At 62.4% G+C, this 20,126-nt stretch overlaps 4 protein-coding genes across 8 annotated transcripts; 2 read left to right on the top strand and 2 right to left on the bottom strand.

Annotated features, from left to right (window-relative positions):
- Nucleotides 1-307: 307 nt before the first annotated feature.
- HMGCL (3-hydroxy-3-methylglutaryl-CoA lyase) lies at nucleotides 308-4,427 on the top strand. 3 transcript variants are annotated; one of them, XM_048327068.1, is made up of 9 exons: nucleotides 308-375; nucleotides 750-839; nucleotides 1,031-1,138; nucleotides 1,493-1,588; nucleotides 2,127-2,275; nucleotides 2,598-2,661; nucleotides 2,925-3,113; nucleotides 3,380-3,505; nucleotides 3,822-4,427. In XM_048327068.1, the coding sequence occupies exons 1-9, from the start codon at nucleotides 325-327 to the stop codon at nucleotides 3,921-3,923; spliced, it is 975 nt and encodes a 324-aa protein (XP_048183025.1). In that variant the 5' UTR covers nucleotides 308-324; the 3' UTR covers nucleotides 3,924-4,427. The 3 variants fall into 3 exon arrangements, with proteins under 3 accessions (XP_048183025.1, XP_048183024.1, XP_048183026.1); XM_048327067.1 differs by lacking the exon at nucleotides 308-375 and adding an exon at nucleotides 536-633; XM_048327069.1 differs by lacking the exons at nucleotides 308-375; nucleotides 750-839; nucleotides 1,031-1,138 and adding an exon at nucleotides 1,145-1,291.
- Nucleotides 4,428-4,960: 533 nt separating this feature from the next.
- GALE (UDP-galactose-4-epimerase) lies at nucleotides 4,961-8,825 on the top strand. Its single transcript, XM_048327346.1, has 11 exons — nucleotides 4,961-5,030; nucleotides 5,902-6,028; nucleotides 6,100-6,215; nucleotides 6,437-6,550; nucleotides 6,679-6,855; nucleotides 6,940-7,053; nucleotides 7,136-7,202; nucleotides 7,287-7,372; nucleotides 7,483-7,560; nucleotides 7,693-7,807; nucleotides 7,885-8,825. Exons 2-11 carry the CDS (start codon nucleotides 5,908-5,910, stop codon nucleotides 7,938-7,940), a joined length of 1,044 nt encoding a protein of 347 aa, XP_048183303.1. The 5' UTR covers nucleotides 4,961-5,030; nucleotides 5,902-5,907; the 3' UTR covers nucleotides 7,941-8,825.
- A 1,558-nt stretch (nucleotides 8,826-10,383) lies between these two features.
- On the bottom strand, nucleotides 10,384-17,131 carry LYPLA2 (lysophospholipase 2). Of its 3 annotated transcripts, none has more exons than XM_048326848.1 (10): nucleotides 17,064-17,131; nucleotides 14,703-14,806; nucleotides 13,958-13,989; nucleotides 13,261-13,326; nucleotides 12,853-12,900; nucleotides 12,609-12,679; nucleotides 12,300-12,373; nucleotides 12,062-12,163; nucleotides 11,706-11,882; nucleotides 10,384-11,253 (listed from the first exon to the last, which is right to left on the bottom strand). In XM_048326848.1, exons 2-10 carry the CDS (start codon nucleotides 14,778-14,780, stop codon nucleotides 11,203-11,205), a joined length of 699 nt encoding a protein of 232 aa, XP_048182805.1. In that variant the 5' UTR covers nucleotides 14,781-14,806; nucleotides 17,064-17,131; the 3' UTR covers nucleotides 10,384-11,202. The 3 variants fall into 3 exon arrangements, with proteins under 3 accessions (XP_048182805.1, XP_048182806.1, XP_048182803.1); XM_048326849.1 differs by lacking the exon at nucleotides 17,064-17,131 and adding an exon at nucleotides 16,617-16,801; XM_048326846.1 differs by lacking the exon at nucleotides 17,064-17,131 and adding an exon at nucleotides 15,969-16,584.
- Nucleotides 17,132-17,434: 303 nt separating this feature from the next.
- Nucleotides 17,435-19,889, bottom strand: PITHD1 (PITH domain containing 1). The gene is made up of 6 exons (XM_048326850.1): nucleotides 19,682-19,889; nucleotides 18,917-18,960; nucleotides 18,707-18,784; nucleotides 18,418-18,522; nucleotides 17,943-18,051; nucleotides 17,435-17,741 (listed from the first exon to the last, which is right to left on the bottom strand). The coding sequence occupies exons 1-6, from the start codon at nucleotides 19,862-19,864 to the stop codon at nucleotides 17,640-17,642; spliced, it is 621 nt and encodes a 206-aa protein (XP_048182807.1). The 5' UTR covers nucleotides 19,865-19,889; the 3' UTR covers nucleotides 17,435-17,639.
- Nucleotides 19,890-20,126: the final 237 nt, after the last annotated feature.

The raw sequence follows: 20,126 nt of genomic DNA, 5'->3' as shown, positions 1-20,126 counted from the left end.
GCGGGGCTGGTGCTGCGGGGGCTGTTACTCAATTGACAAACATCCAACTGCCCCGGTTTCAGAGAACCGAGCGCCAGGGACCCGCTCGCAGGGGCACCGCCCGGCTCCGGGGATGACGCCGTTACAAACAAAAAAAAAAAGGGGGACAAAAAGTGACAACAGAGCGGCGGCCTCTTCGCCTCGCAGCCCCATCACGCCGGTAACCTCTGGCGCGGAGCGGGGGCCCGTCCCAAAACAAACAGCGCCGTGTTTACCCAGCGCGCCGGCCAGCGGGAAAGCCGCGGTATAAGTGCGCGGCGGGCGGGCGGGCGGGCAGACGGAAACATGCCGCGGTGCGACACGGGCTGCGCGCCGCGGGACGGCGCCTGGGGACAGGTACGGGCTGGCTCCGGACGGCGGCGAGGGCACAGAACGGGAGGAGAGGGCACGGAACGGGAGGAGAGGGCACGGAAGCGGAGGAGAGGGCACGGAACGGGAGGCGGCGGTGCCGGTGCCACGTGCGGAGCGGTGCCCATGTGACCCCGCGGCCACGCCCCCTGCGAGTCACGTGTCGGGGCGGTGCGGTCACGTGAGCGGGCGAAGATGGCGGCGGCGCGGCGGCTGCTGCCGCGCTGGGCGGGATCGCTGCGGCCCGTGAGGGAGCGGAACGGGGGAAGGGAGCGGGCAGGGGTCGGATCGGGGAGCAGAGGGAGCGGGGGGTGCTGGCACAGAGCCGAGCGGGGCTCGGCTGACTCTTCTCTCCGTGCCAGGTGAGCTCCGCGGCGGCGGCGAGCGCGGGGTACCCGAAGCGAGTGAAGGTGGTGGAGGTGGGACCCCGAGACGGGCTCCAGAACGAGAAGGTACCGGCGGGTTCGGGCTCCCAGCACCTCCCGGGGGAGGTTGTCCAACCAAATCCCCCGAATGTCCCACTGTGCCCACCAACGCGGCTTCTTTTGTTCTTTAGAAGCTTTTTGATACTGAAAAAAAAAATTTTCTCAGTGAAAACTGTAATGTGAAATTAATAACTTTAGGTCATTCTTCTTCTTTTCAGAATGTTGTACCCACACCAGTGAAGATCAGTTTAATCAACATGCTGTCAGAGACGGGGCTGCCGGTCATAGAGGCCACCAGCTTCGTGTCCCCCAAGTGGGTTCCTCAGGTCGGTGTGCGGAGAGGACTTGAAGTGGTTCTAAAAGTACAACAATCCAGTGATGCTGCTTGCTCCAGATTCGCTGTTACTGGGCAAGAGCCAGCAGAGGAGCTGTGATATCCCAGAGCTTCCCTTTGGACCCTGGAAAGAGCACAGGGACAGGCAGGTCACACACAAACAGCTGGTTGTGCACGTTGGCCTGGCTGGGTGACTCCTGACCCCTCACAGGGTGCAATTCTCTTTGCTTTTAGAGGCTCTGATCCCTAAATATTTCTGTGCCCGTTATAAGAAGGAATTCTAATGATGATTTTGTGACTGGCAGACTGACCGACCCTCACAGAGCTTTCCTGGTTTGCTTTGCAGATGGCTGATCACACCGAGGTCATGCAGGGCATTAATAAATTACCTGGGATCAGCTACCCTGTGCTGACTCCAAACCTGAAGGGATTCCAGGCAGCGGTAAGGGCTGGGAGAACCTGAAAATCCACATGGTGCTGTTTTCAATGCCACCTGATCCTTTGCTGCTGCACCTGTGACTTCACCCTTTTCAAGGCAAACTTGGATGTGTCCTGGTGGTTTTGCTGCAGAATGAACTGAGGGAAGGATTGGGTTATTTGGGGGAAAAATGCTTTTATAAAATGAGAGAGCTGTCGTCAGAGATTGTAGATCATAGAGTCACTGAGGTTGGAGAAGGGCTCCAGGATCTTCAAGTGTAAGTAAGCAAGGCAGGTTTCTTTAGGAACAGAAGGGGCTCTGTAAAGGGAAGTGTTTATGGGGCTGGTTTGAGACATCTCTACCAAGAGGTGCCATCGAAACCCTCAAATTAACGCTTGGCAGTGAAGTCATGAAGCGGCGGCTGTTTGTCATTTCCCTCATAAGAAAAATCACCTGGCTTTGACTTAACAGCAGAGCTGGTTAAGGGTTGGACCGCTGATCTCAGGGGTCTTTTGCACCCTCAGTGGTCCTGTGATTCCACTTTGGGATTTTTTATTTGCAGGTGGCAGCAGGGGCCAAAGAGGTGTCGATCTTTGGGGCAGCATCCGAGCTGTTCACCAAGAAAAACATCAACTGCTCCATAGAGGAGAGCCTGGAGAGGTTTGATGAGGTCATGAAGGCAGCCAGGGAAGCCAGCATTCCTGTCAGGGGGTAAGGAGTTCCTGCTGGAATTCACCCACCATGTAATCATTCATTCAGGAATGATCCAGGATCGCTTTGGATCAGATTTTCTTGGCAAACATCCCACATGGAAATGCACAGATCACAAGCCCACCAGCCCTTGGAAAACTTTTCACACCCATGGAAGAAGAAATTGTTGAAATCCTGTAGCCTTTGTCCTCTGGACTTCTGGAACATAAAATTAATTCTCCCATCCTATAGACATGGAAAATGTACAAGTACTGACTGGTTTGTCCAGTAGAATCCCACTGCCCCTTCCTGACTAAAAGTGTGGGATTCTTTTTAACCACAGATATGTTTCCTGTGTCCTCGGATGTCCCTATGAAGGGAAGATTTCTGCAGCTAAAGTTGCAGAGGTGAGTCAGTCATAAATACAGCCAGAATTCCTGGGAGGCCTTTGACTCACTTTTGGGGATGTGAAGTGGGCACTGGGGGATGTGTCAGACCATTTAACCAACGGGGAGGTTCCAGGTTCTCAGAGACTGAATCCAGCTGAAATGGGCAGGGCAATTCGGGGAGGTTTTAAATCCCAGAGAAGAGTGTCCAGGGAATCATGGCACAGCAGGACTGCAGCTCCAGGGAGGGAAGGAGCTGAGTGCACGTGCTGGCTGTTGCACAGGTCTCCAAGAAGATGTACTCCATGGGGTGCTACGAGATCTCCCTGGGGGACACCATCGGCGTGGGCACCCCCGGCAGCATGAAGGACATGCTTACAGTGGTCATGAAGGAGGTGCCCGTGGGGGCTCTGGCTGTCCACTGCCACGACACCTATGGACAGGCTCTGGCCAACATCCTGGTAGCCCTCCAGGTGGGATTCCTGCTCTGGATCACAGACTCATGGGATGGGTGGGTTGGAAGGACCTTAAAGCCCATCCTGTTCCACCCCCTGCTGTGGGCAGGGACACCTCCCACTGTCCCAGGCTGCTCCAGGCCGTGTCCAACCTGGCCTGGGACACTTCCAGGGATGGGGCAACCACACAAATAAAACACCTTCCCTTGGGGTTTTTTGTGCTTGCTCGGGAATTGCAGATTTTGTTCTTCCAGAGCAGCCCCTGACTGGGGGTTTCTTTGCAGATGGGGGTGAGCGTGGTCGATGCTTCCGTGGCTGGCCTTGGAGGGTGTCCCTATGCCCAGGGAGCCTCTGGCAACGTGGCCACAGAGGATTTGGTGTACATGCTCAACGGGCTGGGCATCCACACGGTGAGTGGCAGCTGCCCTGGGCTCTGCTCAGGCCTCAGCACGGGGCAGGATTTGGCCCAGGGAGCCTGAGCGTGCTGGGGGCAGCCAGGGAGGCTCACTGGGCCTGCAGTGCCAGGACAAGGGGAATGGCTTCCCACTGACAGAGGGCAGGGTTAGGTGGGAAATTAGGGAAAAAATACTCCCTGTGACAGAGGGGAGGCCCTGGCACAGGTTGCCCATCCCTGGCAGTGTCCAAGACTGGCTTGGACGGGGTTTGGAGCAACCTGGGATGGTGGGAGATGTCCCTCAAGGTGTGTCCTGTGCCTTTCCCATGCAGGGAGTGGATCTCCAGAAGCTGATGGACACAGGCACCTTCATTTGCAATGCTCTGAACAGAAGAACCAATTCCAAGGTGTCTCAGGCATCCTGCAGACTGTGACACTGAGCGGAATTTCTCCTTGGATCAAGAAAAAAACTGAGGATCCAGCACTGGCTGGGATTCCTCTCTGATCTCCCGAGCTCCTTCCCGGCTCAGCGTTTGAGAGGAAACTCAAAATGCACCAGAATTGTGAAGAAATGAAAGAATATTCTATTTTATTGTATTATATTGGACCTTGAGGATGTCACCATTTGCCTTAAAGAAGGGAGGACACGGAGGGGCTGAGAAGAGCTCTGACCAGACCAGCACCCACCAGCTCCTGCCTGCAGAGCAAAGGACAAGGCACAGATTTTGCAGTTAGAGCACTTCTCCAGGTCAGGCTTTGCCCTTCCTCCCTTCTCTCCTCTCTGCAAAGGCGAAGGCTGAGTCCAGAGGCTCCCCCCGTGCTCCAGGTGCCAGCCTTGGGCCATCTCAGCCTTCAGGGACTGTGCTACTGGACTGTGTATCTGTTGTAAGATACCTCTAAATGCCAGCAGTAATAAACACGTTATTTAATAATCTAAACTATTAAAAATTTGATTGAGCTGAACCAGCTAAGGAGCTTTTGCTGCTGGTTTGGTTCCAAGGGCCTCTTCTGTGTGGGAATGCTGCATCATGGCGGGCTGGGGGGGGTAAGGAATTCCTTCCACCCCCAGAAAGCAGAAACACCTCTGCTCCTCTCGGTGATCAGGTCCTTGGGAACTCCTCTATTTAAAACAATTTATTGAACAGTTTCTTTGTGAGACTGGAGACGAGCGGAGGAGCCTCGTCCTTTCAGGGGGCGGGGCGAGCGTGAGGCCGCGTGCACCGCCTCTCCACATCGCTTCGATAAACTGAAACAATTCCCAACCCTTCGCAAATGAGCGCCGCAGAAATGAGGCGGAATCGGGCAAAAACGCGAGCGGGGTTCGGGGCAGCGGCCTCCTCCCGCCGCCAGGGGGCGCTGCGGCACCGCGCGCACCAGTGGCCGCCGTCCCTCCGCGGTGTTTTGTCCGCGCCGCCGCCCCGTAGCCGTGACACGTTTCCATAGAGGAGCCGCGCGCGGGGAGCTGGGGGGGCGGGGCCAAGGCCCGGCCTTAAAGGGGTCGCGCCCCGCGCGGGGCTGAGCGGGAGCGGCGGCAGCGGAGGGTGAGAGATCGGGGGGGGACCGGGAAGGATCGGGGAGCGGGCAGGGGGACGGACGTGCTGCCCTGCCCTGCTTCCTTTGGTAGGGAGAACCCAAACCCCCGGGGTCCGGGGTCTCCCTGGGTCCCTGGGGTGATTCCAGGCCCTGGGATGAATCCAGACTCTGGGGTATCCCTGGGCCCCTGGGATGATTCCAGCCCCGGCTCCTCCGGTCCCTCCCGGCCGTGGCCCCGCTTCCCTGCTCAAATCCGCGTTGTTTTGCCTTCCCCGCCCTCTCCCACCTGGCCCAGGTGCTGTTCCCTCCCGCAGCCCCGGGGCGGGCCCGGCTGGGGGGCTCAGGCTGGGTTCCAGCCCGAGCCGCAGCTCCTGGGGGGAAATCTCCCGGCTCTGGCTCCACATCCCCTGGGAACACCGCGGGTCCTGCCCGGGACGGAGCCGCCGGGTCTCACAGACGTGGCTGCGCTTTGCAGGGCCCCAAAGTCCACCTTCCTGGGGAGGAGGCGTGGAGTGGGGCCAGCACTGGGGAGGGAGGCTGGGACCGTGTTTAGGAGCTGGGAGAGAAACACGGAATGGGTGAAGGGCACAGCTGATACCCCTGTTGAGACCGCCCCAATTAATCCATTAATTAATTAATAATGAGAACTCCTGCCCTTTGGGTAAAGCCTGAGGGAAATGGGTGAGCCCAGGAGCTCGGCTGGGTTTAACAGGAAGAACCTGGCCTTGTGTCCGGGATGTGGCACCCCCGTGTCCGGGAGGTGTGACCAGGCTGGCCACACCTGGTCCCTCCTGGAAGTACCTGGAGGCCGTGCTGACGTGACAGCGTCCGAGCTGTGCCCACCCCGCAGCTGAAGGATCTGGGGCTTTTCCCCCGCAGGGAGCCATGGCAGAGAAGATCCTGGTGACGGGCGGCGCCGGCTACATCGGCAGCCACTGCGTGCTGGAGCTGCTGCAGGCGGGGTACGTCCCCGTGGTCATCGACAACTTCCACAACGCCATCCGAGGTACGGGGAGCCCCATCCTGGCTCGGGCTGTGCCCGACTCCAGCAATTCCTCACTCCCCTCCATCCCCCAGGATCAGAGGAGCTCCCCGAGAGCCTCCGGCGCGTGCAGGACATCGTGCACCAGCCCGTGCTCTTCCAGGAGCTCGATATCACGGACGAGGCCGCGCTGCAGGAGCTCTTCAGGAAGGTGAGAGCAGGAGCTGCAGTGCCCTGGGTGCCTCCTGGGCTCCGTGCTAGGGGTGGGAGCCACGGGAGCAGGGAGGAAACGCTGTGCCCCACGTTCCTGTGGGCCATGGAGCCCCCTGGGCTGGCTGAACGGAGCTCCTGGGGGAGTTCTGGCTGGTTCCTGCCTGGAGCTCCCCTCCCCTGCTGCCGTGGCACTGGTGCCCAGCCCGTTTCCCCCTGCAGCACCGTTTCTCGGCCGTGATGCACTTTGCGGGGCTGAAGGCTGTGGGGGAGTCTGTGCAGAAGCCTCTGGAATATTACAGAGTGAACCTCACCGGGACCATCCGGCTGCTGGAGGTGAGAGGAGCCAGCAGCGATCCTGCGCTGCTCCCTGGGGCTCCTCCCTGTCCCGGGACCTGCCGGCGCCTGTGGAGGGCTGGCACAGGCACTGAGCGGGATCCGTGCTGGCCCTTCCCCTCTCCCAGACCATGAAGGCCCACGGCGTGAGGAACATCGTGTTCAGCAGCTCCGCCACCGTCTACGGGGACCCCAAGTACCTCCCCCTGGATGAGAAGCACCCGGTCGGGGGCTGCACCAACCCCTACGGCAAATCTAAGTTCTTCATCGAGGAGATGATCCGGGATCTCTGCAAAGCAGAGAAGGTGAGGAGCCACCCCAAGGGGCTGCAGCCCAGGTCTGTCCCCACCCACAGGGGTGACCCGGCGGCCCCGTCCGTGTGTCCCCAGGACTGGAACGCCGTCCTCCTGCGCTACTTCAACCCCATCGGCGCCCACGAGTCGGGGATGATCGGAGAAGATCCTCAGGGGATCCCCAATAACCTCATGCCCTACGTGGCACAGGTACCACCCCCACAGCCCTTGGGGGTTCACAGGGAGGGGGCCCAGGGTGGCAGGGCTCCCATGGGCCTGTCCCTCTGCGCAGGTGGCCGTGGGACGCCGGGAATTCCTGAGCGTCTTTGGGAACGACTACAAGACGGACGATGGAACGGGTGCGTCACGGGACGGGCGCAATTTCAGATTCCCAAATCCCTGGCTGCACCCCGGGCTCTGCCCTCACCCTCTGCATCCCCCAGGAGTCAGGGATTACATCCACGTCGTGGATCTGGCCAAGGGCCACATCGCTGCTCTGAAGAAGCTCAAGGAGAACTGTGGCTGCAAGGTACCAACCTTGGGCTGCTGCCAGCCCTGGGGGGTGTGGGGCTCCTGATGGGGGCTGAAGGGGGGCCTGGCCCTTCTCCCCTTGATGCATGTCCCTTATCCTCCTCCCAGGTCTACAACCTGGGCACAGGCACCGGCTACTCCGTGCTGCAGATGGTCCGGGCCATGGAGAAAGCCTCGGGGAGGGAGGTAAGGGCAGACCTGCAGGGTCTCGGGCACAGCTGCTCCCACAGACACCCTGATGCCCCCACAGCGGCCCTGGCACCGTTCCCTCAGTCCTTCTGGGAGCCCCTGAAGCCCACGGTGCTGCTCTCCCTGCAGATCAAGTACCGGATCACAGCCCGGCGGGAGGGAGACGTGGCCTCCTGCTACGCTGACCCCGCGCTGGCCGAGCGGGAGCTGGGCTGGAAAGCTGCCTTTGGTCTGGACAAGATGTGTAAGGGCATCCCCTCCCTGGCATGCTGGGCACGGCCGGGCCCCTGTCCTCCCTCACCTCCCCTCTGCCTGTTCCAGGTGAGGACCTGTGGCGGTGGCAGCTGCAGAACCCCACGGGCTTCAGCAAGAACTGAGCCGTGGCCGAGGGCTGGCCGGGCCCGGGGGCTGCTCTGAGCCAGCCCTGCCACCTTCCCAGAGAGCTGTCACCATCCTGGGAGAGCAGTTCCAGCTCCCCCTCCTGCCTCTGGCACAGGGCAGGAAGGCTGGAGCATCCTTGGCCTCTCCTCTCCTCATCCTCATCTCCCCAGGTCCTTGCATCTCACAGAGCAGAACCACAATGGAGAACAGAGCCAGGGCCTGGTTTGGCACCCCGGGCATGGAACCCGCCGTGGGAATACCCAGGGGCTGGTGCCAGCCCTGGCTGGGAGCAGGTGCTGCTGGGCCCTCCCTGTGCCCTGGGCAGTGGCTGCATCCAGCACTGGGACCTCTGAGTCCTGCTGAGCCCAAACTGCAGCAGAACCCCCGTTCCCTCCTGCCCCACCTGGCACAGAGAGGGCACCAGGAACCTCTCACAGGGACCACTCACATTCCAAGGCCACCGTGGCTCATTTCCCCAGCCCTGGGCTCCGAGGCCAAGGGCTTCCTCCACCCCCCCTTTTCCCTGACCCTCAACGTGGTTTTGAAGACCAAATCTCATCTCCCACCTCTCCTGCTGAGCCAGAGAAGCCCCTGCCCAGGGCTGTGCCAGCCTGGCCTGGCTGCCCACAGCCCCCTTTCGGTGCCTGGTTTGGCCTCCTGTGGCAGCCACTTCCCAAACCCCGTTGCCAAAGGCTGCCCAGGAGCCGGCTCTGCCCCCCTGTCCCACACTGCTCCTATTTATTCCTGGCAGCTCCCAGGGCTCCGCAGGGCAGGGATGACGCAGGCGGCCCCGTGTGCTGTCAGCTGGATGAATAACTTATGCTCCTAAATTATGAATTGAGCTTTTGATTTGTTTTTAAATAAACTTTCCTACTTTCTAAGTGGCAGCTTTGTTCTGCTTCTCCTCAGCCAGAGCTGCTGCCCCTAAAAACGGCACCCTGGGGCCTCGTGCCAACCCCACTCCCCCCCAAATCTCTCATCCTGCCTGGCCAGGGATGACGCCAGCTCAGCTCTGGGATAGGTTGAGGATTTATTTCACCTTGATTCTCTGTGGAACGCACGCACACACACACAAAAACCCCAAACATGTACAAGGAAGATGAGAGAAGAAAACAAAACCAAAAAAAAACTGAAAGAAAAAAACCCAAAGCTGTATTGAGGAATGGAGAGAAGCCGTTCTCCCTCCCGGGGTCCCGGCACTGCTCGGGCAGGGAGTGAGCAGGAATGGTCTGCAGAGGGGCCCAGCGGGGCCCCAAGGGATGGTCCCGGGCCCCCCCATCGCACACGGTTCCAGTTCACAGTCAAACAGGTCAGTCTGTCCATCACCAGCCCTTGGAGCCCCCAGGGAGCTGCAATCCCACCCCTGCCAGCCCCTGGTGATCCCAAGGAGCTGCAGTCCCACCCCTGCCACCCTCTCGTGCCCCCCCAGCCGAGCATGGGGGGCCGGGGCACAGCAGCATTAAAACACAGCATAGAAGAGCCAGCAGGGCAGAGCCCAGGGCAGGGGCAGAGCCCAGGGCAGGGGCAGAGCCCAGGGCAGGGGCAGAGCCCAGGGCAGGGGCAGAGCCCAGGGCAGGGGCAGAGCCCAGGGCAGGGGCAGAGCCCAGGGCAGGGGCAGAGCCGGGCTCCCCCCGGTGCCAGCAGCAGCTCTGCTGGTTTCAGACTTCCTAAAAGTGGCAGAAACTAAAACCCCAAGCAAAGCCCAAGCCAAGAGCCCAGCCGAGGGCGGGCCCCACGCTCCGACTCTCCGGAGGGCCGTTATTGCTTTGTGCATCCCGGGCAGGGAGGGCAGGGCTGGAGCACAACTGCTGGGGCTGAGCCCCCCCAGAGCCCCCCGGAGCAGCTCCCGAGGCAGCCCCAGGCAGCCCTCGCCTCGCTGGCCCCGGGGCACCGGGCAGAGGCTCCCTGGGGCTGGGCAGGGGAAGCGGGGCCAGCCCTGGGGCCAGGGGAATGAAGGTGGGGGTGTTTTAAAAGCCATGATCAGCCCCGGGCGGGGGCTCAGCCCAGGGGAAGAGGGGGTGAGGGCAGAGCTGCTCCACAGCCACTGCCCTGGGCCCTGTGGGAGGGGAGGGTCGGCCAGGAGCCCCCCCAGAGGAGACATTCGGGGCCTGTGCCCGGGGAGCTGCCAGGGACGGGCCCGGCCCCGCACCCCAGCACGATGCCAGCACTCGGGAGGGGACAAGCCACGGGTGAGGGACACTGGTGATTGTACATGGGGGGGCCAGAGCCCCCAGTCCCGGGGAGCAAGGAGACCCCCGGAAGCACAGAGGATGGGGCACAGCAGCACCCGGGCTCAGATGCCGGTGAGATGATGGCTGGGAGCAAAGCTGCTCCTTCCAGCTGCACCAGGAGCCAAACCCGGGGTCCGGGCACCCCACCTCACCTCTCCCTCCCCGAGCCAGCCCAAGTCCACAGGGAAGGACAAGTAGCAGCAAGAGAGACACTGAAGACGGGGCCGGTGGCTCCGTGAGTGTAAACGAAGCCTGGGGGCTCCGAGGGTGCAGAGCTGGGCTGGGGGGCGGGGGAGATGCCGCTGGGACCCCCGCGGGGCCGAGGAGGAGGAGATGGAGATTGTAAAAGCAACAAGAGGAGGAGCAGCAGGAAGGAGGTGATTATCTCAGGAGGGCAGAGCTGCCCCAGGCCGATGGCTGAGGGGAGTGTGCGTGTGTGACAGGCAGGGCCGTGCAGGAGGTGCGGGAGCTGCACTGACCCTCCCCGCCGGCCCCGGGCAGCCTTTGGCGGTGCCAGCCCAGGGCAGAGCCTGCCCCGGGGCCTGGAGGCGTCCGCAGGGGAGTCCCGGGTTCCTGAGCTCTGACTGAAAACCCGTGAGTCGCCTGAGCGGAGGCCGAGAGCGCCCAAGGTGCCCCAGCCCTGCCCCGCTCCTCCCGCCGCAGCCGGGCACGTCCCGCCCCTAATACTGGTATAAAAACCCCAAACCCAAGAGGAAAACCTCACCCGCGCCGTGCCAGCCCCGCGGAGGGCCGAGGGGACGGTGACTTCCCCCCGGGAAGCGCTCGGAGCCAGAGCAGGAGAGAAGAGGCCACTCCCAGGCTCGCCTTAGCCAGCTCCGATGTGGGCTCCGGGAGCAGCGGGGCGGGCGGGCACCCCCGGCCGGAGGGGACGCGGTGCGGGGGCGCGGGCACGGGCGGGAGGTGCGGTGGGGGGCCATGGCTTCCGTTTGCAGCGGGCGGGTCACGGGGGCAGACGGGCGGCGGCGACCTCGGCCCCCTCCCCGGCGACAGTCCCGAGCGGCTCCGCTCAGATGCGGGGCAGCAGCTTCTCGATGAACTCCTTCACCGCCATCATCTCCTGCGGGGAGCGCGCAGCCCGTCGGCGCCGGGGCTCCCCAAAGGCCGGGCACGAGGCTCTGCAGCCTCCCCGGGGGAAGTCAGGAACAAAGAGATCTCTCATGTGTTCCCCACCCTGCCTGACCCACAGTGCTGGGGTTGGTCCCAAAGATCCCGAAGGGAAGCGACCCACAGGGATCACCCAGCCCAGCCCCAGGCCCTGCACAGACACCCCAAATCCCAGCCTGGGCATCCCTGGCAGCGCTGTCCAAATGCTCCTGGAGCTCTGGCAGCCTCGGGGCCGTGCCCATTCCCTGGGGAGCCTGGGCAGTGCCTAGCTCCCTCTGGGGGAAGAACCTTTCCCTGAAATCCATCCCAACCCTCCCCTGACACAGCTCCAGGCCATTCCCATGGGTCCCATCACTGATCATCACCCAGGGGGTCCCGTCCCCTCCCTGCAGCCCCAGCACTGACCTGAGGACAGGAACTGTGCATCACGCCGGGGTAGGTTTTGAACTGCACCTTGGTGGGGGTGACAACAGACTTGAGCTTCTCGGCAGTGAGGGCCCCAAAACGCACGGGGATCATGGGATCCATCTCCCCGTGGCACTGCAGGATGGCGATGTCCTTGTTCACGCCGTTGTTCGCCGCCTGCCAGAGGAGGGGACACTCAGAGGTGCCCAGGTGAGGGGACACCAAGCAGGTGCTTTGTTTGTGTCCCCAACACCTCACCCGGCAGCTCCCCTCCTCACGAGGGAGAGCTGCTGGAAAACTGGAGAGCTCCAGTGGGGAAATCGCCCCATTCCCGAGGGTCCCTGCCCGTGGGGTACCTGTGGGAAGGCCTTGTGGAGCGGGAGCCAGCAGCTGAGTGCCACGATCCCGGCCAGCTGGTGCTGGCACGTGAGAGCCGTGTACAGCGACAAGGCACCGCCCTGCAGGAGGGGAGGGTGCAATCAGTGCCATGGGGCAACCAGGGGGATCCAGGGACGGCCTCAGACCCAGCTCACCCATGCACCACCTCCCTGTGAGGATCTGGAGCAGGAATTGGGGTCCTGATCCTGATCTCACCTGTGAGAAGCCCCCCAGGATGATGCGGTTGGGGGGGATCCCGTTCTTCATCTCGTGCTCAATGATTGCTTTAACTGGAAGGAAATGGGAGAAATGGGTCAGTGGAAGGGGAGGGGGGCTAAAAGCATCACCGCACACCTCAGGGTGCACATCAGGGACAGGCAGGTGCCAAAGATCCCAGGGGAAAGGTTTGCTGGGATGGCAGCAGAGCAGAAACAAAGGAGAGGTGGAAGGAAGACACCTGCTCCAGTCCCAGCGAGGGAGAGGCACCCAGAAGCTCAGCACTTCCCCCTCCCCAAAGCTCCTTACTGTTTTCTGCAGCTTTCTTGATCCCAGCTTCATCCTCAGGTGCATCTGGAGTCAATCCCATCAGGTCGAACCTGGGAGAAGCAGCAGGGTCAGCCCAAACCTCTCCCAGCACCCAGAGCGTGGGGAGGCAGGAGCTGGGTGTGCTCTGCCCTTCCCTGGCCCCAACAGGACAGTGGATTTTGTCTCCCCATCCCTCTCACTCCCCAAAAGCGTCCCACCCAGCCCTGTCCCCCAAAGCACTGACCAGGAGGGCATGACCATCTTCATGTTGAGGGTCACCGGGATCCGGGGCCTGCGGAGGAACGTTTTGGGTGGTTTAGCTCAGGTCTGAGGGGAGCAGGAGGACTGACCCCTCTCCCTCTCCTGCTGGGCCCCCTCCTGCCTGACCAGGGGATGCACAGGGAGCTCCAGTGCCTTTGTCTTTCCCTGCAGCCACCAGGGACAAACAGGACAGGAGGGGAAAGAAAAGAGCTCCTGGTGCTGCTTAGCTCTGTGGGAACAGCTGTGCCTGCAGCAGGAACCAGCCACAGTAGCAGAGCCAGCCTGGCTGGGCAGCCCTGCTGGGCTCAGGCCACCACCTGCCTCCCCCAGGAGCCTTGGCAGCCTCAGGGCCCCCCAAGAAGCCCCCCAGCCCCCCCCGGGCAGCACTTACGCATGAGGGCAGATGTATTTCACGTAGGGGAGGCGGATGGAGGAGAGAGCATCGGCCCAGCTGTGCCTGGGGAGGGATGGGAGGAGAGATGAGGCCAAGGCTTGTCCAAGCCATTTTCCTGAGGTGGCTGCTGCCCCCCAACCCCTCCCCTGAGCTTATTTTACCCACCCAGGCAGCCTAAACCCCCCATGAAGCCCCCCCAACACCGATCCCCTCTGAGGGCAGCACACAAAGCCCTGGAGCTGCAGGCAGGGAGGACAGGGAGGCGGGAATCTCCTGGACAGGGAGGCGGGAATCTCCTGGACACGGAGAAGCCCTTTGTCACCACCCTGGGACCTCTGAGGTGGCCTTGCACAACAGAGATGCTCTGGTCCAGGCCCAGCCCAGCTGTCAGCCCTGCCAAGGACTGGAAAAGCCGCAGTGCTTATCAGCAATCCCTGAAGGCAGCACAAAATCCACCCGCGGGGGGTGGGGGGGCTGCCAGGCTGCCGGGATCATAAATATTCAAGTGCAGACAGCTGCCAGCAGCAATTCCCTGCCTTTCCCTGCGAGGCTGGTGCAGGAATGGCTGCCGACCCCAGCCCAAAGCCCCACACAAATCCCAAAGACGTCCCCAGGGGAAAGCAGCAGCAAAAAGCCAGGATCTGCATTTGGCAAACCACACATCCCAGCTGGAGCCAGCTCCAGGGATACTCACCCCGTGTCTCCAAGGCCATGTAGGAAAATGACCTGTTAAACAGAGAAGGAAGGGAATTAGCTGGTGTGAGAGTGGTGCCCTGGGACGGGGCAGGGCAGGGCTGGGCTGGGCTGGGCTGGCAGGGAGGTGGCAAATGGACACTTAGTCACCAACTGGAAGAGGCTCAAATTAGCTCAGGACACGTCTGTGCTGCTGGAGCACAGCGGATGGGTGGGTCAGGGATGTCATCCTGCCACAGAGCTGCCACAGGCAGGTCCCAGCTCCTCCGCACAGCAGAGGGATAAGGAGCACCCACCAGAGCAGAGGCCCAGCCTGAATCCCAGAATGGGTTGGAAGGGACCTTAAAGCCCACCCAGTGCCACCCCTGCCATGGGCAGGGACACCTCCCACTGTCCCAGGCTGCTCCAAGCCCCGTCCAGCCTGGCCTTGGCCACTGCCAGGGATCCAGAGGCAGCCACAGCTGCTCTGGGCACCCTGTGCCAGGGCCTGCCCACCCTCACAGGGAGGAATTCCTCCCCTGTATCACCAAGGACTCACAAATCCACCTCCGCAGGCTTTTCATCTCCAGCTCCAGCAACCCCTAAGCCTCCCACACTGGAGCAAACAGCCCAGCCCAAGGACAGCCACAGAGCCCTCGATGGCCCTGCCTTCCCCGTGCTGGGCTCCTCTGAACCTGCTGGAAGCAGCTCCCTGTTTTCCAAGGGGGAGCAGCAGGGGAGGGAGGGAGGGAGGGTGCAGCCCTTACCGCGGCGGTCTCCCGCTCTGCCCCTGACACGGTGACAGCGTCGGCGAGGAGGGGGACAGACATGTTGTTACCACACATACACCGAGAGGGATCGACACTGGCACCTGCGGGACACAGAGGTGAGGCAGGAAAACAAACCTCCCACCCGCCCCTTCAGCAACTGCTCAGTCCAGAGGAGCAGCTGTTCTGGGGGAAAAATAAAGAGCAGGTGAAGGCTTTGATGTTGAAGCCCTTGGGACACCTCACACTCCGACCTGGCAGTGCTGGAGAGTCCAGGAGCAGCAAACGCTCCCCACGTGGCAGCGGCGGGACGGGCGCGTGGGGGGCTGGAAGTGTTAAAATTAGCCTGGAAATTACAGCTCAGAGCCAAAGTTACTCCTGTGGCTGCCCAGGCAGCGCAGCCTCAGCATCCCTGCATTCCTGCATCCCTCCATGCCCTCCCGGAGCCTGACCCACATCTGCTCTGACCAGGAAGCAGGAAACTCTTGGCACGCAGCAGCACAGGCTCTGCTGCACCAATAAAGGTCCAGCCCTGTTTTATGGAGCTGTTTAGGATGAACCAGAGCACTGGGAGCTGGTCTGAGTGCCCCCAGTGATGGATGACACCCTGCGCAGGACAGCAGGCAGGGTCACCACCGCTGTCCTGTCACCTCCTGAATCCCAGATCCCGCAGAGCTGACAGCTCCCACGACACCTTCAGCCACAACAGTCCACGGTGTTTGTTCCCACTACATCACAAATCACAACTCCAGCGCCCCACGAGGCCTCCCTGACCCCATTGACCCACCAGGACTAATTAGATCAGAGCTTGGTTAAGGCACTGCCATCATCCCCCAGGAGTAGGATCAGCCTCTGGAGCACGATCACAGAATATCCCGAGCTGGAAAGGATGAAGGATCATCCAGTCCAGACCCTGGCCCTGCACAGACCCCCCAACAATCTCACCCTGGGCATCCCTGGCAGTGCTGTCCAAACGCTCCTGGAGCTCTGGCAGCCTCGGGGCCGTGCCCATTCCCTGGGGAGCCTGGGCAGTGCCCAGCAGCCTCTGGGGGAAGAACCTTTCCCTGAGATCCACCCTAAACCCCCCCGGCACAGCTCCAGCCACTCCAGAGTCCTGTCCCTGTCACAAAAAGCAGAGCTGCCCCTCGGGTGGCCTTTCCTCATCCTCCACACTCTGCTCCAGCTTCACCTCCCCCAGCGGGTCGAGGCGACACAGGATCACCCCAAACCCTCCCAAAATCCCGGAACCCCAGCAGCCAGCCTTACCCACGAGAAACAGCCTGGTCCCTCTCCCAGCAGCCGGCCAAGACCTGCCCGGCTCGTTCCACCGACTGCTCGTCAGCGGCTTCCCGACTCAAATAAAAACACCGCGAACGAGCAGCTCCCCGGATCTGACACAGACACACGGCCCACGTGCTCGTGTGTACTCCAGGGGCAAAACAACCGGCCAGGAGCCACCGCACCTGCCAAGAACCCTGGCGGGGACACAAAGCCAGAAATAAACGCATCTTGCCCTGGCAGGTGATGGGATGCGCTCCCTGAGCGCTGCCTTGTTGGGAATCTCCAGGGAAAGCAGAGCTTGGGATGGTCAGAGCTGCCCCAAGCACCGCACCTGGGGATCCCCTGGGATGATTCCCTGGGATGATCCCCTGGGGATCCCCTGAGATGATTCCCTGGGATGATTCCCTGGGATGATTCCGCCCCGCTGCTGGAGCGAACACAACGGGAACCCCGAGCAACAGGAAGGCTCAAAGCCCTCAGCCGTGCCTGTGCGGGTGTAAAGGCACCAACACAGAACCAGGAGGTGAATTTGGGTCCCATTTGGGCTGTTTGGAGGTGTCGCACCCCAAGCCGGCCGCACCAGTGACACGGTGGCGGGGACCCGCTCATCAATCGTTAATTAGCATTAATTACCGTGCCTCAGCCTGGCCGCCGCCCGGGGCCCGCAGCCCCGCAGGGAGCGGAATCCAGCGGGGGCTGGAGAAATCCCACCTGGGAGCGGATGGAGGCGGGATCCCCGCGGCCGGGACCGCCGGTTTTCCGCCAAAACCGGGGCTTTGAGGGGGGTTCCCTGCAGGCTGCGAGTCCTCAGCGCTCCCCCGTTACCGCACCGGGACCCGCCAAGCCACAATCGCGGCCCCCCGGCCCTCTCCCCGTTAAATCCCCGTTAAACCCCGGGAAGGGCCCCGCCGCTCCCCCCCCCTCCCCCCCATCCCCGCGGCCCTCACGGAACACCCCCCGCTTCCGCCCCCCCCGCCCGCAGCAGTGGTACGTCCCCCCCCGCCGCGCCGCTGCCCGGTTCCGCCCCCCCCCCCCCCCCGCCGCGCCCCGGTGGTACGTGCCGCCCCCCCCCGCCCGCACCTCTCCCGCGGCCCGGCGCGCGCGCTCCTCGCGGCTCCCCCCTGACGCGCTCCCACCGGAACTTCCGGCAGCGCGGCGGAAGTGACGTCGCGCGGCGCCGGGCGGGACGGGGCGGCCATGGTGGAAACGGGCACCGGGTCCCGCTCGGGTCCCGCGGCGGGGACGGCCCCGGCTCTGGCCCCGACCTCAGCCCCGACCAGGCCCACAGGCGCTTATCGGCGAAAGGCCCCGGCCTTCCCACAGCGCCCTGCCCCCGGCGGCTGACGGGTTAAGGGGACAGGCCCCGGGCCCCGCCGCCCTCCCCGCCTCAGCGCCAGCGCCACCCGCGGACACAGCAGCACCGCGACCCGCACTCAGGGACAGCGCACAGCTCTGCACCGCAGCGTGTTTATTGTCAGTCACAGCCGGTACCGGCCCCGCACACGCTGCCCGCTGCGAGCCTCCAGAGCGGCTCCGCCGCCTCCTCCGGGCCCGGGGCCGCCTCACAGCGCGCTGCTGTGTCTGTCCCAGAAACGTGGAGCTGATCCGGCGCCTCGGGAAGCCGTTCCTGCGGCAGGCAGGCTCCCGGCAGCCCCGTTAGGAGATGAAGTGAGTCTGGGGGGTGATTTGTTCCAGCTTGTGGTCGGCCGGGTTCGCCGAGGCTTCGTAGTTGCAGATGGTGACTTCGTGGCGATGAGCCTGGGTGGAGATGGAATGTGTTAAATCCAGGGAAAGCAGGATTCCCGTCCCCCCTGAACACCTGGCTGGCAGGAGCTGAGCAATTCCCGTCTCACAGATTGTCCATCACACTACCCACACTCCCTTCTCTCTGCTAGAACTGGAATCAATCCATGATCTACAGCCCTTCTCACACTCTGGTTGCTCTCTGCTCTCGCTCACCTCTGTCCACTCCCCTTTCAGGCCTATGTAAAAAATCTTCGTTGTCTCTGCTCCGAAGTTCTTTGGGAAGTGCATGGAGAGGTGGTAAACATTGGAGAAACGGGCAATTCTGAAAGAAAACACACCCTGAGACCGGAGCTGCCACTCCCCCACCTCCCAGGCTCCCACACCGTGTGCAGCTCCCCCTGATCTGAGCCAGACTTGGGAGCAAGGGGGGTTTTCCCTCACACCTGTGGGTCAGCCAGGAGCTGGGGACAGGACACCAGGACGATTCTGCACCCCAAGAATTCCTGGGCTGCCAACACAGCTTCCCCCCCACCAGGCTCTGGGAAGGAGGTTCCAGAGGGCAGGAAAGAGCTGGGGAGGCAAATCCTACTGAGGGCAGCTGTGCTGACCCTTTCCTAAATTTGGAAGGCCGGACAGAGCTGCTGTGCCAGGGAGGAGCAGCCCCCACGCCCCAGGGTCTGTCTCGTACTTGGTGGGATATTCCAGCTCTCCCGAGGGATCCCGGCTCAGGCTGAAGGTCTGCTCTGCTTCCTTGGCTGTGTCATCAAAGGACATGTGAGGAATGTTCCTGAACCTGGCAAGACAAGAGGGAAACCCAGGGAGTTACCAACAGCAGGTTGGGATTCCTGCCCATCCATCAGCACTGCCAGTGGTGTTCCCTACAAGAAACTGGATTTACTTCTGTCTTCTCACAATGGCACCAGTTTGCCCCCACAACACCCAACCCCTCTGAGGAAGGGGGAGCTGGTTTTACTCACAGCCTCATCTCAGCCGGGTGCGTCCCATCGTCCTCACCCATCACAATGACTCCTTTTAACTTCACGCTGCCCGTGAACCTGCCCGGACACACAGAGCAGGGTTTTCACCTCTGGCCTCTCCAAACCAGCCCCAGTGCCTCGCTGCCAGGTGAGGAACACGCCCTGCCAGCAGCCAGAAGGGCGCCAGAGGTGCTTGGGGACAGAACTTACGGGATGTTGAAGAGCAGCTCCTCGTCATCATCGCTTTCGACGAACTGGGGAGAGAGAGGAGCAGGTCAGGGCTGGCCCTGGGCACACAGGGACTGGTGGGGGAGCACAGGGGACAACAGGGGGAATGTGGGGACAGGTGGAGGGAGCACGGGGGGTCACCTCAGTGGGGTTCAGGGGGCACCACTGTACCTCGCTCACAGAATCCCAGAGTATTTAGGATTGGAAGCGACCTCTGAGATGATCCAGTGCAATCCCCCTGCCCAGGAAGGGTCACCTGGAGCAGGTGACACAGGAATGCCTCCAGGTGGGTTTGGGATGTCCCCACAGAGGGAGACTCCAGCCCTCCCCGGGCAGCTGTTCCAGGGCTCTGTCCACCCTCATGGAAAGAAGGGGTGGAACTCGTGTTTTAGTTTATGGCCATTGCTCCTCATCCTCTCACTGAACACTCTGGCACCATCCTCTGACACCCCTTGGGGATATTTTCCGGATTGATGGGATCCCCTCTCAGCCTTCCCTTCTCCAGAACGACCAGGCCCAGCTCCCACAGTCTCTCCTCATCAGGGCGATGCTCCAGACCCCAAATCACCTTCGTGGCCTCCACTGGACCCCCTCCAGCAGCTCCCTATCTTGTCCTGAGGACCCCAGACCGGGACACAGCCCTCCAGCTGTGCCTCCCCGGGACCGAGGGGCGGGCTCCCCTCCCTGCCCTGCTGCCCACCCTCTTTCCAACGCACCCCCCGCTCCCACCGCCGCTCCCGGCCCTACCTGTGAGCGGTCCCCGCGCTCCTCCCAGGGGCGGAATACGGTCGCTCCGGAGCCCTCGCGGCGCTCGTTGAGGCACTGCAGACGCTGCCGGTCGATGCGCAGGTACAGCCCCCAGGCCGCGCCGCGCTCCGCCGCCTCCTCCCCGCAGCAGCGGCACCGGCCGGGCCCGTGCCCGTGCGCCATGGCCGCGCCGGGACCGCCCAGCGCGCATGCGCGGCGCCGAGACCACGCCCACAAAGCTTCAGGACACGCCCCCGTGTCACCTAAACCACGCCCTTGAGCTGACGTAATAATGTATTCATTGGGCGCGCCCCGTAACCATAGCCACGCCCACGGGCTCCTGTGATAGGCCCGTTATCCCGTGGCCACGCCCATGTGGGCGGGGCCCGGCTCTGCACGTGCTGAGCCCGCGAACCGTCCGCTGCTCCCGGGGAGGGTCCCGGTG

Source organism: Corvus hawaiiensis, chromosome 23, assembly GCF_020740725.1.
Source record: "Corvus hawaiiensis isolate bCorHaw1 chromosome 23, bCorHaw1.pri.cur, whole genome shotgun sequence".
Taxonomy (NCBI): domain Eukaryota; kingdom Metazoa; phylum Chordata; class Aves; order Passeriformes; family Corvidae; genus Corvus; species Corvus hawaiiensis.
The sequence above is the reverse complement of the archived record's forward strand: the minus strand, read 5'-3'. Positions and strand labels throughout refer to the sequence as shown.